This window comes from Panthera leo, chromosome A1, assembly GCF_018350215.1.
Source record: "Panthera leo isolate Ple1 chromosome A1, P.leo_Ple1_pat1.1, whole genome shotgun sequence".
Classification (NCBI taxonomy): Eukaryota; Metazoa; Chordata; class Mammalia; order Carnivora; family Felidae; genus Panthera; species Panthera leo.
In genome coordinates this window covers 195,589,944-195,607,274 of record NC_056679.1, presented here as the reverse complement: position 1 = coordinate 195,607,274, position 17,331 = coordinate 195,589,944, and the positions used below count along the sequence as shown (strand labels likewise).

Below are 17,331 nucleotides of genomic sequence, written 5' to 3'. Positions count from 1 at the left end.
ATTTACGTGCCATAGTGAAAATACCCATTATTTATATAACTGAGATGTTTGTATTATCTTTTTTTTTTTTTAACGTTTTTATTCATTTTTGAGACAGAGAGAGACAGAGCATGAATGGGGGAGGGTCAGAGAGAGGGAGACACAGAATCTGAAACAGGCTCCGGGCTCTGAGCTGTCAGCACAGGGGCCTGATGCGGGGCTCGAACTCACGGACCGCGAGATCGTAACCTGAGCCGAAGTCGGTGCTCAACTGACTGAGCCACCCAGGCGCCCCTAATCTTTGATAAAAAAATAAACATATTAGAAACTTTATCTCATTTCTTAAATTTTACCAGTAAAGATGCCCCCAAACTCATGAAATCTGTAAGTTTGTGGTATTTATTAAGGCTTAAGCAGATACTGAAGACTTTCCTGTGCTTAGTCCATTCTTACGATTTTGCCACTGTATGAATTCTTTGATGTACAGTGAGTTGTGACTTCTGGATGAAGGCTTTCCCACACATAGCACACTGATAGGGTTTCTCCCCAGTATGAATTCTCTGATGTACAACAAGGTCTGACTTCTGGGAAAATGCCTTTCCACATTCAGCACATATGTAAGGTTTTTCTCCTGTATGAATTCGCTGATGCCCTGGGAGGTGAGACTTCTGAGAGAAGGCTTTCCCGCATTCACTGCACACATAAGGTTTTTCTCCTGTGTGAATTCTCTGATGTCCAATGAGATGTGACTGCTGACAGAAGGCTTTTCCACATTCACTGCATTTATATGGTTTTTCTCCAGTATGTGTTCTCTGATGTATGATCAGCTGTGACTTCCGGGAGAAGGTCTTCCCACATTCAGTACATTCATAAGGTTTCTCCCCAGTATGAATTATCTGATGTATAATGAGTTCTGACTTTCTGCTGAAGGCTTCCTCACACTGAGTGCATCTATAGGGTTTCTCCCCAGTGTGAATTCTTTTATGTATAATGAGGTGGGACTTCTCACAGAAGGCTTTCCCACATTCAGCACATTCATATGGTTTCTCTCCAGTATGAGCTCTATGATGTATGATCAGCTGTGACTTCTGGGAGAACGCCTTCCCACACTGATTACATTCATAAGGTTTTTCACCAGTATGTATTCTCTGATGTATAATGAGAGGTGATTTCTGGGAGAAGGCTTTCCCACAGTCACTACATTCGTATGGTTTTTCCCCAGAATGAACTCTCTGATGTATAACGAGGGACGATTTCTGAGAGAAAGCTTTTCCACATTCAGAACACTCGTAAGGTTTTTCCCCAGTATGAGTTCTCTGATGTACAATGAGATGTGACTTTTCACTGAAGGCTTTCCCACAGGCACCACAATCATACGGTTTCTCTCCAGTATGAATTCTTTGATGTATAATGAGTTGTGACTTTTTTAGAAAAGATTTTCCACATTCAATGCATATACAGGTCTTGTCTCCAGTTTCAACATTCACATATTGAAAAAGAGACTGTTTATTGCTGATAATCTTTCCACACTGACTATCTTCACAGTGTTTCACTCCATTATGAATTTTTTCATGCTTAGAATAGGAAGAAATAGGTGTACTCCTACATCTAAAATTCTCAACAGTGTTTTTTCTTGCATAACCCCTATTACAACTGAGTAAGTTTATATTAGGTATCAAGCTCTTTTCAAATGAGTCACATTTATACAATCTTTGTCCTGAAACATCTAGGTCTATGCAGTCATGAAATATTTTTCCTGATGCCTTATATGTATAACCTGATTCTTCAACAACTGTTTTGTTTTTGATGACCATGACTTGCCTGAGAAGTCTGTCTTTATTTTCCTGATGTCTCTCCATCTGGTCATCACCCTGCCAGACCTTAAAAATGGAGTATAGTGAAGGATCCCTTGTTACACTTTCCAATACCTCCTTATGGAAGGAAACATCTCCAGGTATATCCAATTGAGGGTTGTCAAGTCTAGTCTCCCTCTCTGAAAGAATAAAGAAATAAAATCAAATAGATATAAAGATTTAGTAGAGGACAAAAGGGGTAAAAACAAATGAATGATACAGGACAGTCCAAGAGACAGAGAGCTGGGAAGGCAACAGGCCATTTAAAACATATAAGTTTATCGCATGAGAAATTAAAGATGGACTTGACTTCCAATAGTGGTGGCATGAGGTAGTTGAGGAATTCTTCCCAAAAAACAAGTACAAAAACAAATAAAATGATTTTTAAAAAAACAACCAACTCATGGTACAGAAAAACTACCAAAGGCAGGTCATAAGCTGAAAAGTGCTTATTCACCAAAAACTTCTTTCTTAGATAAGAATGGGGAGCTTGTGGAATTTTTTTCTCAGATTTTCCCATCTCCCCCATCCCTAGTTTATGGGGCATTAAAAGATAACAGAAATCCCCATGATATACGCCTTAATGCTGTTAGTAGAGCAGCTAGAAATTTAACAGGGGAATTTGGAAGTAAGAGTCAGAGAAAGGTTGAGATAATAAACTTTCTCTGTACCCCCACCCAACCACTAAAATATTTGTGCAAAGAGACCCTAGAGAGCCCAGAGGTGGTTGAAAATTTGGAGAGACTTGCAAATTTGCTATACTTTTAAAGTGGTCTGACACATCCACAACTCAGGCAGCCAAGAGTGATGGCTTTTGATGTCTAATACAACCTCTGTCCATAACACAAGCTCACCTCTACTTTATGCAGATGAAGGGGAATCTCTTAGAGAGCCAGGCTTAAACAAAAACTAAGCAAAGACATCAGCAATGACAGTCTATGGGAGAGACAGATGTCACAGTTTAAGACCAAGCAAATTAAATGCTTCTAAAACAAAACAGAAACCCTTAGAAGGACCAGAAGAATCCAGACTACAACATATTATCTACAATACAGAATGTTCAACTAAAAATTGCTAGACATATAAAGAAACAGAAAACTGTGATCTACACTAAGGAACAAAATCAGTCAATAGAAAGTGATTCTCTATAGGTACTGTATTTCATAAACAAAGATCCCAAAGAAGCTATTATAAACACATTAAACACGTTAAGGGAGAGGCGCCTAGGTGGCTCAGTCGGTTAAGTATCCAACTCTTGATTTTGGCTCAGGTCATGAACTCACGGTTTGTGAAACCAAGCCCGGCACTGGGCTCCGTGCTGACAGTGTGGAGTGTACTTGGGATTCTCTCACTTTCTGCCCCTCTCCCACTTATATGCACTCTTTTTCCTTCTCAAAATAAATCAATAAACTTAAAAAAAAAGTTAAGGGAAAAAAGGCTAGGGAATGGGTGAATATGCAATTTTAAAAGAGAAAAAAAGTATATAAAGATATTAGTTTGACTATAAAAAGGCAGAAAGAGGAAATTTTGAGTATTAGAACTTTTTTATATCATGACTGTGTAGTTAACTTACTCTATGCCTAACATTTACTCTGTGTAAGTTAAAACATAAAAGAACCAAATAAAAATTCTAAAGCTGAAATTAAATTTCCACCAGCTGGGTCATTAGATTTGAGAAGCAGAAGGCAAAATCCGAATCCATAAACTTGAAGATATCACTAAAAATTAACTAATTCCAAGAACAAAAAGAAAAAAATATATAAAAACAAACAAACAAAACTTCAGAAATCTATGGTGTAATATTAGGCATTCCAGTATATGCGGGATTGGAGTAGTAGGAAGAGGGAAGAGAAAGAGGCAAAAAAAAATTAGAAAAATGCCTTTAAAATCATCTAATTTGATGAGAAACATTAATTTACATATCCAAGTAATTCCATAAACCACAGGTAGAATACCTAGATAACTAGTCACATCAAAATTAAGTTGTTGAAAACTGAAGACAAAAAGAAAAATCTTGAAAGCAGCAAGAAAGAAAAAGTGAATGACAAATTCAAAAATACTAAAAACAAGCAACCTGTCAATCAGGAATTCTGTATCTAGGCAAACTTTCCTTTAAACATGGCAAAATAAAGGCATCTGCAGATAAACAAAAACATTTGTCAGCAGAACTGAATGACAGAATATACTAAAGAAATGATCTCTGACAAAATAACACCAAATGATAATTCAAATCCACAGGCCCCTAGAAATTTTTTTAAGTATGTCAGTAAATATAAGGAATTTAAATATGTCTGCCTTTTCTCTTTTGATTTTCTTTAAAATGCTTATTATTTATTTATTTAACTTGTTTTATTTTTTATTTTTTAAAATTTACATCCAAATTAGTTAGCATATAGTGCAACAGTGATTTCAGGAGTAGATTCCTTAGTGCCCCTTACCCATTTAACCCGTCTCCCCTCCCACAACCTCTCCTGTAACCCTCAGTTTGTTCTCCGTATTTATGAGTCTCTTCTGTTTTGTCCCCTTCCCTGTTTTTATATTATTTTTGTGTCCCTTCCCTTATGTTCATCTGTTTTGTCTCTTAAAGTCCTCATATGAGTGAAGTCATATGATTTTGGTCTTTCTCTGACTAATTTCACTTAGCATAATACCCTCCAGTTCCATCCACGTAGTTGCAAATGGCAAGATTTCATTCTTTTTGATTGTCGAGTAATACTCCATTGTGTGTGTGTGTGTGTGTGTGTGTGTGTGTATATATACACATATATATAGACGTATATATATATTATACATATATATGTATGTACATATATATGTATAATATATATATGTATATACATATATACATATATATATTATACATATATATATATACGTATATATATACCACATCTTCTTTATCCATTCATCCATCGATGGACATTTGGGCCCTTTCCATACTTTGGCTATTGTTGAGAGTGCTGCTATAAACATGGGGTGCATGTGTCCCTTCGAAACAGCACACCTGTATCCCATGGATAAATGCCTAGTAGTGTAATTGCTGGGTCATAGGGTAGTTCTATTTTTAGTTTTTTGAGGAACCTCCATACTGTTTTCCAGAGTGGCTACACCAGCTTGCACTGCCATTTAAAAAGCTTTTTAAAGCAAAAATAACAACATATTGTCCAATTTATGGTAAACATTTTAAGTGTAACATACATGATTAAAAGAACAAAGCAGCACCAAATGATAAGGGAGAATAGATAATGGAGCTATGTTAGTGCGAAATTTCTATGTTTTGCCAGAAAAATATAGCAGCATTAACATGTAGTAGGTTATAAGAAGTTAAATATCATATTGTAACCCCTATAGCAATATTACATGTATGTAGAGACTGAACTATGAATAAAAATTCTACAGGGAAATTAAAATGGTATACTATAAAACATTCTTTTAACACAAAAGAAGACAGGAAAAGAAAAAGGACTAAAAGAGAGATTAAACAAACAGAAAACAAATAGCAAAATGGCAAACATAAATCAAAACAAATTAATAATTACATTAACTAGAAATGGAATAATATTCCACTCAGAAACTGTCAGTCTGGATAAAACAGTTAAGAATCAACTATACATTGTCTATAATAAGTTCACTTTATTATTTTTTACATATTTATTTATTTTGAGAGAGTGCAAGTGCATGGGGGAGGAGCAGAGAGAGAAGGAGACAGAATCCCAAGCAGGCTCCACACTGTCAGTTCAGAGTGCAAAGCAGGGCTCAATCTTACAAACTGTGAGATCATGACTTGAGCTGAAATCAACAGTCAGATGCTTAACCAACTAAGCCACCCAGGTGCCCCAAGAAATTCACTTTAAATTCAAAGACAAATAGGCTGAAAACAAAAGAATGGGGAGAAAAACATCATGCAAACTATAAACATAAGAGAAGTGAAGTAGCTGTATTAGTATTAGACAATATAGACTTCAAGATAATAAATATTATTAGAAACAAAGAAGTATATTTCAAAACTGTAAAAGGAGATTTGCAAGAAGATATAACCATTACAACACATCTATGTGTTATAGATGCCCATAACACACATATTAAAACTAACAAAAATGAAAGGAAAAAAAGACAAATTAATGTCTACAGATTTCAACATCCCTCTCACAAGATGTATAAAAGAACAAACACACACACACACACACACACACACACAAACACACACACACACACAATAAGCATCAATGAACCTGACATCTATAAATACCCCATCCAACAACAAAATACACATTCATTTCAAGAATATGTGAATCAAACATCAGAATAGACTACATACTGGGCTGCAAAACAAACTGTAATAATTTTATGAGGACAGAAATCATATAGCGTATATTCTCCAACCATAATAAAATCAGAAATAAAGATCAAAAAGGGATCTCAAAAATTCCCCCAAATGTTTGGAAAATAACATACTTGTAAATAACCTATGTGTCAAAAAGTCCAATAAGGAATTAAAAAATAACTTGGGAATGCAAGCTGGTGCAGCCACTCTGGAAAACAGTATGGAGGTTCCTCAAAAAACTAAAAATAGAACTACCCTACGACCCAGCAATTGCACTACTAGGCATTTATCCATGGGATACAGGTGTGCTGTTTCGAAGGGACACATGCACCCCCATGTTTATAGCAGCACTCTCAACAATAGCCAAAGTATGGAAAGAGCCCAAATGTCCATCAATGGATGAATGGATAAAGATGTGGTATATATATACACAATGGAGTATGACTTGGCAATCAAAAAGAACGAAATCTTGCCATTTGCAACTACATGGATGAAACAGGAGGGTATCATGCTAAGTGAAATTAGTCAGAGAAAGACCAAAATCATATGACTTCACTCATATGAGGACTTTAAGAGACAAAACAGATGAACATAAGGGAAGGGAAACAAAAATAATATAAAAACAGGGAAGGGGACAAAACAGAAGAGACTCATAAATATGGAGAACAAACTGAGGGTTACTGGAGGGGTTGGAGGGGGGATGGGCTAAATGGGTAAGGGGCACTAAGGAATCTACTCCTGAAATCACTGTTGCACTATATGCTAACTAATTTGGATGTAAATTATTTTTAAAAAAAAGAAAGAAAGAAATTAGAAAATAACTTGAAACAGGGCGCCTGGATGGCTGAGTCGGTTAAGCGTCTGACTTCGGCTCAGGTCATGATCTCGCAGTTCGTGAGTTCAAGCCCCGCGTCAGGCTCTGCTCACAGCTCAGAGCCTGGAGCCTGCTTCAGATTCTGTGTCTTCCTCTTTCTGCCCCTCCCCTACTCATGCTCTGTCTCTGTCTCTCAAAAATGAATAAACGTTAAAAAAATTAAAAAAAAAAAGAACTTGAATGAAAATGAAAACAGTATGTCAAAATTTGTGAAACACAGTTAAAGCAGTACCTAGAGGACAAGTTATATGCAGGTGATGTTCATTTTGCATGATTCCGACATGCATGAATTTCAGTACAGTTTAGTTAAGTAATACCAGTCTGGCATCAAGACCATTAACGTTTTAATTACCACAGTATAGTACCTGCGGCTAATAGCATAAAGTACAAACTTCACTGCCAGCCTTGAGTCCACAAATCAATATGTAAATAACAGATACACATCATGCTCAGTACTCAATCATTTCACTTATTTCAAAGTCTGTTGTCAGTTATTAATTCTACATCTGTTATCCGATACATATACAGATACATATACAGAACACAAAGTGTATAGATGTGTTTCCTCTCTGTCTCCCAGTGAAAACCCACACAGCATTTTACAAAAATGGTAACTGAAACAGGGAACTGGCCTACAAAGATGAAAATGCAACAGAGAAACAACACTAACAATACTGGATGTGGTTACAAGATAGATGATGGTGGAAATGTTGGGATTGCCACTATTCATAAGTCTTTAGGCATGTAGACAGAAGGATTTAGTGAAGGTAAAAGTTAATTGACAAAAATTCTTAGGTTGTGATGAAAAGAATAAATATATTACAGAAAAAGTGACCCTGGAAAAAAATCTTCACAGTTTCTTGAACATAACTCACAACACTGAAAACAAAAAGGGTAAAATGTTGGCGGCTGATCCAACCTTGGAAAAGAGTTTGAGAATTCAGTAAGATATAGAAAACAGGTTCATTTCCTATCATAAGTTACACAAGGATAAGAAGGTAGACACTGCTCAAACTACTCTGTACAGGGCTGTTAAAAAAAAATAAAAGACATTTTCAATGCTGTCAATGTTTTAAATTGCAAGGTAGTAAATATTTGTTTTACTATCTCTATACAGTCATAACCAACACTGAGATCATTTTTAATGTTTTCATAAAAAGTTTCAACAAATTACAAAACAATTTTAATTTTTTCCATTGATTATGAAGACTAGTTTGCAAAGTTTTGGCCTGTATGGTTAATTTTTATGGTCCTTTGCTACCACACAGGTGAGAACTACCTGTATTTAAATGCTCATATTAGAAAACAAAACAGATCTCAAATAAATAATCTAAGCTTCCACCTTAAGAAGCTAGAAAAAGAGCAAATTAAACCCAAAATAAGTAGAAGACAGGAAAAATAAAGATCAGAGTGGAAGTCAAGGAAATAGAAAATGGACAAACAACAGAGAAAAAGAAATGAAACAAGAAACTGATTATTTGAAAAAATTAATAAAATTAGTATGCTTTAGTTAGCAAAGAGAAAAAAAAAGGGAAATGGCAATGGCAAAGTAGCAATGAAAAACAGAACATCTCTAGACCAGATCCTACAGACATAAAAGAACAATAGGGGATTATCATGAAAAATATGATACCCATGAATTTGACAATTTGGATGAAAGACAAAAATTCCTTTAAAGACATGAATTACCAGAACCCACTCAAGAAAAAATAGATAACTAGAATACATTCACATCAAGGAAAGAAATTTGGTAAATAAAAATCTTCCCACAAAGAAAAGTCCAGACCCAGACCGGTAAATTCTATCACTGTAATATACCATAACCATGAGTATAACAGCTTCTCCAGGTCTGTGAGTTCTTCTAGCAAATCATCAAACTGCAGGGTGGTCTTCCAGATCCCCAACACAAGCAGCAAACCAAATCCAGCAATACATAAAAAGATTTATACACCATCAGCAAGTTGAAATTGTCCTGGAATGTAAGGTTGGTTTACTATCCAATAATCAATTAATTAAAATTCAGTAATATATCATAATAAAAAGATCTCAGTAAATGCAAAAAAAATTACATTTGTCAAAATCCAACACATTTTTCATTACAAAAAAACACCAAAAAATTAGGAATAGAAAAGAAATCCCTCAACCTGATAAAGGGCATGACAACCTATAGCTAATATACTTAACACTGAAAGATTGGATATCCCCCCCACAAAACATCAGGAATAAGACAAGAATGTCCACCCCCTATTCTATTCAAAATTGTACTAGAGGTTCTAACCAGGATACTTAGGCAAGAAGAAGAAATAAAAAGTATCCAATGTGTGAAGGAATATAAAACTATCTCTTTTTGTAGGTGACAAATCGTTTATACAGAAAATCCTAAGAGATCAACTAAAGAACAATTAGAACTAATAATAAATGGGGCGACTGAGTGGCTCAGTCAGTTAAGCAAGTGACTCTTGATTTCAGCTCAGATCATGATCTCAGTTTGTGAGATCCAGCCCTTGCATCGGGCTCCATGCTGACAGCATTGAGCCAGCTTGGGATTCTCTCTCCCTCTCTCTCTGCCCCTCCCCTGTTCACTCACACTCAAAATAAAGAAATAAAAACTTACGAAAATAAAAATAAAAATAAAAAAGACCTGGGGTGCCTGGCTGGCTCAGTCAGTTAAGCATCTGACTTCAGCTCAAGTCATGATCTTGTTATGGTTCATGGGCCTGAGCCCCACATCAGGCTCTGCACTGACAGTGTGGAGCCTGCCTGGGATTCTCTCTCTGCCCCTCCCCCTTGCTCTCTCTCTCTCTCAAAATAAATAAATAAGCTTAAAAAAAAAAAAAAGAAATAATAGGGATGCTTGGGTGCCTCAGTCAGTTGAGCATCTGACTTTGGCTCAGGTCGTGATCTCACGGCTCATGAGTTCAAACCCCACGTTGGGGTCTGTGCTGACAGCTCAGAGCCTGGAGCCTGCTTCAGATTCTGTCTCTCTCTGATCCTCCCCTGTTCACACACTGTCTCTGTCTGTCTGTCTCTCTCTCAAATATAAATAAAATAAAATAAGTTAAAGAAAAAGAAATAATGAGTTTATTAGTAAGTTCTCAGAATACTAGACCAATATATAAAAATAAATTACATTTCCATACACTTGCAATGGACAATCCAAAAATGAAATTAACAACACAATTCCATTTATAATAGCATCAAATAAAAGACTAAGAAACAAATTTAACAAGTATGAAATTTATACTCTGAAAACTATTGTTGAAAAAAATTAATGATCTAAGTGAAAGGAAAAAATTATATGCTCCCACTGATTAGAAGATTTAATATTGTTAAGACAGCAATACTACTCAAATCGATCTAAAAATTCAACAAATCCCTATCAGAATCTAAGAATACTTATTTGTAGAAATGGATACTCTTTATTCCAAAATTCACATGAACCCTGAACAGCCAATGTTTCCAGTCTTGGAAAAGAAAAACAATATTGGAAGAATGACATTTCCCAATTTCAAAACTTACTACAAGCAACGATAGTCAAGAGACTGGCACAGAGATAGATATACAGATAGGCAGAATAGTATAGTCAGAAATAAACTCTTTCATTTATGGCTAACTGATTTTTGGCAAGAGTGCCAAGACCATTCAATGGGAAAAGAAAAATCACTTCAATAAATGGTGCTGGAACAAATTCATTCTATGAGGCAGCATTACCCTGATTCCCAAACCAGGTAAAGACACCACACACACACAAAAAGAGACCTAAAAGCCAGTATCTCTGATGAATACAGATGCAAAAATCCTCAACAAAATAGTAGCAGATTGAATTCAACAATACATTAAAACAATCGTTCACCACAATCAAGTGGGATTTATTCCCAGGATGTAAGAGTGGTTCAATATTTGCAAAAAATCAACTGATGTCTCCCATCAAGGATAAAGCCATATGATCATTTCAATAGATGCAGAAAAAGCATTTGACAAAGTATAAAATTTATTCATAATAAAAACCCTCAACAAAGTAGGTTTAGAGAGAACATACCTCAGCATAATAAAGGCATCATATATGAAAAGCCCACAGCTAACATCATACTCAATGGGGAAAAACTGAGAGCTTTTCCTGTAAGGTCAGGAACAAGACAAGAATGTCCACTCTCACCACTTTTATCCAACAGAGTACTGGAAGTCCTAGCCCTAGTAATCAGACAAAAAGAAATAAAAGACATCCAAACTGGTAAGGAAGAAGTAAAACTTTCACTATTTGCAGGTGACATGATATACTATACACCGAAAACCTGAAAGACTCCACCAAAAAACTGCTGGAACTCATATATGAATTCAGTAAGGTCACAGGATACAACATTTATCTACATTTCTATACATTAATAATAAAGCAAAAAGAAATTAAGGAAACAATCTCATTTACAATAATACAAATACCTAGGAATAAACTTAACCAAAGAGGAGAAAAACCCATATTCTGAAAACTAGAAAACAATGATGAAAGAAATTGAAGACACAAACAAATAGACATTCCATGTTCATTGATTGGAAGAACAAATATTGTTATTTGTAAATTGTTATATAGTAAAATGTCGATACTACCCAAAGCAATCTACACAAGTATTGCAATCCCTATCAAAATACCAACAGCATTTTTCACAGAACTAGAACAAACAATCCTAAAATTTGTAGGGAACCACAAAAGACCCTGAACAGCCAAAGCAACCTTGAAAAAGAAAAACAGGGGCACCCGGGTGGCTCAGTTGGTTAAGTGTGCAACTTCGGCTCAGGTCATGATCTCCCAGTTTGTGGGTTTGAGCCCCGTGTCAGGCTCTTGACAGCTGGGAGCCTGGAGCCTGCTTCAGATTGTGTGTCTCCCTCTCTGTCTGCCCCTCCCCCACTCCTTCTCTTTCTCTCTCTCTCTCTCTCTCTCTCTCAAAAATAAACAAACATTGGGGCGCCTGGGTGGCTCAGTCGGTTAAGCCGCCAACTTCGGCTCAGGTCATGATCTCGCACTCCGTGAGTTCGAGCCCCGCGTCAGGCTCTGTGCTGACAGCTCAGAGCCTGGAGCCTGTTTCAGATTCTGTGTCTCCCTCTCTCTGACCCTCCCCGTTCATGCTCTGTCTCTCTCTGCATCAAAAATAAACGTTAAAAAAATTTAAAAATAAAATAAATAAACAAAAAAGATTTAAAAAGAAAAGAAAAGAAAAACTGGAGGGACCAAAATTCCAGACTTCAAGTTATATTACAAAACTGCAGTAATCAAAACAGGATGGTACTGACACGAAAACATAGATCAGTAGAACAGAATACAGAGCCCAGATATAAACCCACAATTCTATGATCAATTAATCTTCAAGAATATACAATGGGAAAAAGACAGTCTCTTCAACAAATGGTGTTGGGAAAACTGGACAGCTACATGCAAAAAAATGAAAACGGATCATTTTCTGAAACTGTACACAAAAATAAACTCAAAATGGATTAAGGATCTAAATGTGAGACCTGAAACCATAAAAATCCTAGAAGAGAGCACAGGCAGTAATTTCTCTGACATTGGCCATAACAATATGTTTTTAGATATGTCCTCTGCGGCAAGGGAAACAAAAGCAAAAATAAACTATTGGAACTACATCAAAATAAAAAGTCTGCACAGCAAAGGTAACAACCAACAAAACTAAAAGACAACCTATGGAATGGGAGAAGATGTTTGCAAATGACTTATCTAACAAAAGGTTAGTATCCAAAATATACAAAGAACTTATACAACTCAACACCTAAAAAATAAATAATCCAATTAAAAACTGGCAGAAGACATTTGCAACTACGTGGATAGAACTGGAGGGTATTATGCTAAGTGAAATTAGTCAGACAAAGACAAATCATGTAACCTCACTCATGTGGAATTTAAGATACAAAACGGATGAACATAAGGGAAGGGAAGGAAAAATAATATAAAAACGTGGAGGGGGACAAAACCTAAGAGACTCTTAAATACAGGGAACAAACTGAGGGTTGCTGGAGGGGCTGTGGATGGGGGGGATGGGCTAAATGGTAAGGGGCCTTCAGGAAGACACTTGTTGGGCTGAGTACTGGGTGTTATACATAGGGGATTAATCACTGGAATCTACTCCTGAAAACATTATTGCACTATATGCTAACTAACTTGGATGTATATTATAAATAAACAAATAAATATGGGGTGCCTGGGTGGCTCAGTTGGTTAAGCGTCCGACTTCAGCTCAGGTCACGATCTCACAGTCCGTGAGTTCAAGCCCCGCGTTAGGCTCTGTGTGGACAGCTCTGAGCCTGGAGCCTGCTTTGGATTCTGTGTCTCCCTCTCTCTACCCCTCCCCTGCTCACGCTCTGTCTCTCTCTGTCTCAAAAAAAATTTTTTTTAATTAAAAAATAAATAAATAACAACGGGCAGAAGACATGAACAGACATTTCTCCAAAGATGACATCCAGATGGCCAACAGACACATAAAAAATAAAAAGATGTTCAAAATCACTCATCAGGGAAATGCAAATCAAAACCACAATGAGATATTATTACCTCACACCTGTCAGAATGTCTAAAATCAAAAGCTCTACGTTAACTAAAATTTAAATTAAAAAAAAAAAGTAGGGGATGGGCTCAAGAAACAACAAATGTTGTTGAGGATGTCAAGAAAAAGAACACCTGTGCATTGCTGGTGGGAATGCAAACTGGTACACCACTGTGGGAGACAGTATGGACATTCCTCAAAAAATTAAAAACAGAACTACCCTATGATCCAGTAATCACACTACTGGGAATTTACCCAAATACAAAAACACTAATTCAAAGGGACACACGCACCCCTATGTTTACTGCAGCATAATTTACAATAGCCAAACTATGGAAGCAGCCTAAGTGTCCATCAACAGATGAACAGATAAAGAAGATATGGTATATATACACAATAGAATATCATTGAGCCATAAGAAAGAATGAAATCTTGCCATCTGCAGCAACATGTATGGATCTAGAGTAAAATGCTGAACGAAATAAGCCAGTCAGAGAAACACAAATACCATTTGATTTCACTCATGTGGAATTTAAGAAACAAATGAACAAAGGAAAAAACAAAAAAAAGACAAAACAAAACCAGACTGAACTACAGAGAACAAACTGATGATTATCAGAGGGGAGGTGTGGGGGGATAGGTGAAGTAGTTAAAGGGGATTAAGAGTACACTTATCTTGATGAGAACTGAATAATATATGGGATTTTTGAATCACTATACGGTATACCTGAAACTAATACAACACTGTATTTAAGTTTACTAGTATTAAAAAAATAAAAATGAAAAAAACCACACGTCATCATCAAAAGATAAATAAATAAATAAATAAATAAATAAATAAATAAATAAATAAAATGGCGCTGGAACACCTGGATTGCCACATGCAAAAGAATGAAGTTGGAACCTTACTTCATATCATGTGCAAAAATTAATTCAAAATGTATCAAAGACCTAAATGTAAGAACATTAACAGTATAAAACTTTTAGGAAAAAAACATAGGGGTAAACTTCATGACCTTGGATTTGGCAATGGATTCTTGGATATGACAGCAACAAAAGAACAACAGAAAAACTGGGCTTCATCAAAATTAAAAAATCATGTGTGTCAAAGGATACTATCAAGAGAGTGAAAACATTGGGGCACCTGGGTGGCTCAGCTGGTTAAACATCTGACTCTTGATTTCAGCTCAGGTCATGATCTCATGATTCACGAGACTGAGATCGAGCCCCACATTGGGTTCAATGTTGGCAGCTTGGAGCCTGCTTGGAATTCATTCTCTTCCTCTCTCTCTGTCCCTCCCCCTCTCGTGTTCTCTCCCTCTCAAAAAGTAAATAAATAGCTTAAAAAAAAAAGAGTAAAAAGGCAACCCATAGGATGGAAGTATTTGCAAATCATATATCTGGTTAAGAGACTGAAATCAAATAAGAACTCCAGGAGCTTCCAGGTTGGGGAACACATGGGAGGCGCTAGGAGAATGGTGGTGCACCTGGAGAGGGAACGGGAGCTCTGCGCCCCTTCCACATACCTTCCTCTAGGTATCCCCTCCATCTGAGTGTTCCTGGGTTACATACCCTTTTATAGTAAACTGACAATCTAGGTAAAGCTCAGAAGAGCCTTGTGAGTTCTCCAGATTCCTCTTCCCCTGTATCAGTGACAAGTTGGACGGCAGATGGTGTTAACTTCAGTCATTTGGATTCCTGACGGACCAGTGGAGCATGCCCCCCTGCCAAACTGTGTTGGATTTGCATCACGTAAAGGAAACAAACACTGTTGTGTTAAGGCACTGGCATGTGGAGGTTAATCTGTAATACAGTATATCTAGCCTGTCCTAATTAATACTAAAATCAGTACCAGTGAACAACAAAAAAGAATCTATACAAAACACTTTATCTACATAAAGAACTTTACATAAAAATTCCATATATGTTCTATATAAGAATTTTATCTATACAAGGAATTCTTACAACTCATTAATAAAAAGACAAATAGTTCAAAATAGAAAAAGGATCCCAACACACTATTTTCCAAAGAAGATACATAATGATAAATAAGCAAATGAAAATATGCTCTTATTTTAGTTAAACACAAAGTTGACATATGACCCAGCAATTCCATTCCTAGGTACATACTGAAGAAAAAAATAAAACCTATGTCTACACAAAAACTTATGCATGAATGTTTACAGTAGCATTATTCATGTTGCCAGAAGGTGGAAACAAGCCAAATATCCAATGATTGATGAATGGATAACCAAATGTAGTACATCCATACAATGGAATATTACTCAGCCAAAAAAGGAATGAAGGACTGATACATGCTATAATGTGGATGAACCTCAAAAACAGTATGCTAACTGAAAGAAGCCAGTCACAAAAGACCACATATTACATTATTTCGTTTAAATGAAATATCAAGGGGCACTTGGGTGGCTCAGTTGGTTAAGCGTCCAATTCTTGGTTTTTGGCTCAGGTCACAATCTCACAGTTTCGTGGGTTTGAGTCTCATGTCAGGCTCTGCACTGGTGGCACAGAGTCTGCTTAGGATTCTCCTCTTTCCCTCACTCTCTGCCTCTAACCTCCTCACACTGTTTCTGTCTCTCTCAAAATAAATAAATAAAACTTAAAAAAAGACATTTAATAAATGAAATATCAAGAGTAGGCAAATTAACAAAGACAGAAAGTAGATTAGTGGTTGCTTAGGGCTGGGAGATGGGAAACAGGGGTGTGATAGCTAAACAGTACAGGATCTCTTTTGTAGGTGATAAAAATGTTTTAAAATTGGCTGTGGCAATTGTTACACATTATCTGTGAATACACTAAAAACCACTGAATTGTTAACTTTGGGTCAACTGTAAGGCATGTGAGTTATATCTTAAAGTTGTGTAAATAAAAACAGTAACAGAAAATTTCAGAGTACAGCTAATGAAACTTTGTCTGTATTCACACTGTGCATCCACACTTATATTACGTTAGTCTCCAATAAATATCTTTTACTGAAGTCAAGTAAGCCTAGCAAATTTCTTCCAGAAAGCCATAAGGATTCCTAACTCCAAGAATTTATACACATCCATTCCTAGAGCTTGCCTTCGCCATCCTCCTGCCTAACCCACACTCCAAATATAATTCAGAGGGGCTGGTTCATGCTGGGAAAACATGCCTTCTTAAGTTATGCCACATCTTTTTAGACTATGATTTTCATTTAACTCCTAAAACATTAACTAGATTGGTCATGCAATTTTATACAGCCATGAACTTTGATTCCTATCTTTCCATGTAAAACCTATGTTCCTGAAAAGCATCTGATTTCTAGTGCCTTTGAATTTCTTCTCGAAAGGCACTAAAGACATGATTGTTGAGTGAATCAGTAAGAAACTTTTTTTCTCTTTGTGGCTCACTATTACTTAACGAGTTGCCGAATACTTACTACACGTTCAGCACAGGAGAAAGAGGGAATAGGAACTGCCAACTAGGTGGAAGCATAAGTCTCAGCCACCAGCCAATTAAAAACAAAAAACAAAGAAACTGAGATTTCACTTCCCTTGACTCCCACCTGCTAGATTTTTACCTGGATAGATCCAATCTGATACATCTCTCTTTATTATCCATGGCTCTTCTCCTTGTTCCAACTTGGAGATGACATCTGGTTTGGAAACTGGATGCCCTATTATAGAGAAATCAGAGAGGAATTGGGTTGACTGCAGTGAAGAAAAAAAAGGGTGCTATTTTAGGAGCCCCACAATGAAGCTGTCCAGC

The 17,331-nt window shown here is 36.4% G+C and overlaps 1 protein-coding gene across 7 annotated transcripts in view; it reads right to left on the bottom strand.

Annotated features, from left to right (window-relative positions):
* Positions 1 to 266: 266 nt before the first annotated feature.
* The window catches only part of LOC122226164 (zinc finger protein 300-like), a 32,116-nt gene continuing 15,051 nt past the window's right edge, over positions 267 to 17,331 (bottom strand). For all 7 annotated transcript variants that reach the window (XM_042948927.1, XM_042948972.1, XM_042948964.1 and 4 more), the window contains 2 exons: positions 17,144 to 17,239; positions 267 to 1,972 (listed from right to left, as the gene is read on the bottom strand). In XM_042948927.1, the coding sequence (XP_042804861.1) occupies positions 429 to 1,972; positions 17,144 to 17,239 (1,640 nt within the window). In that variant the 3' untranslated portion in view covers positions 267 to 428. The remainder of the gene's footprint in view (positions 1,973 to 17,143; positions 17,240 to 17,331) is intronic.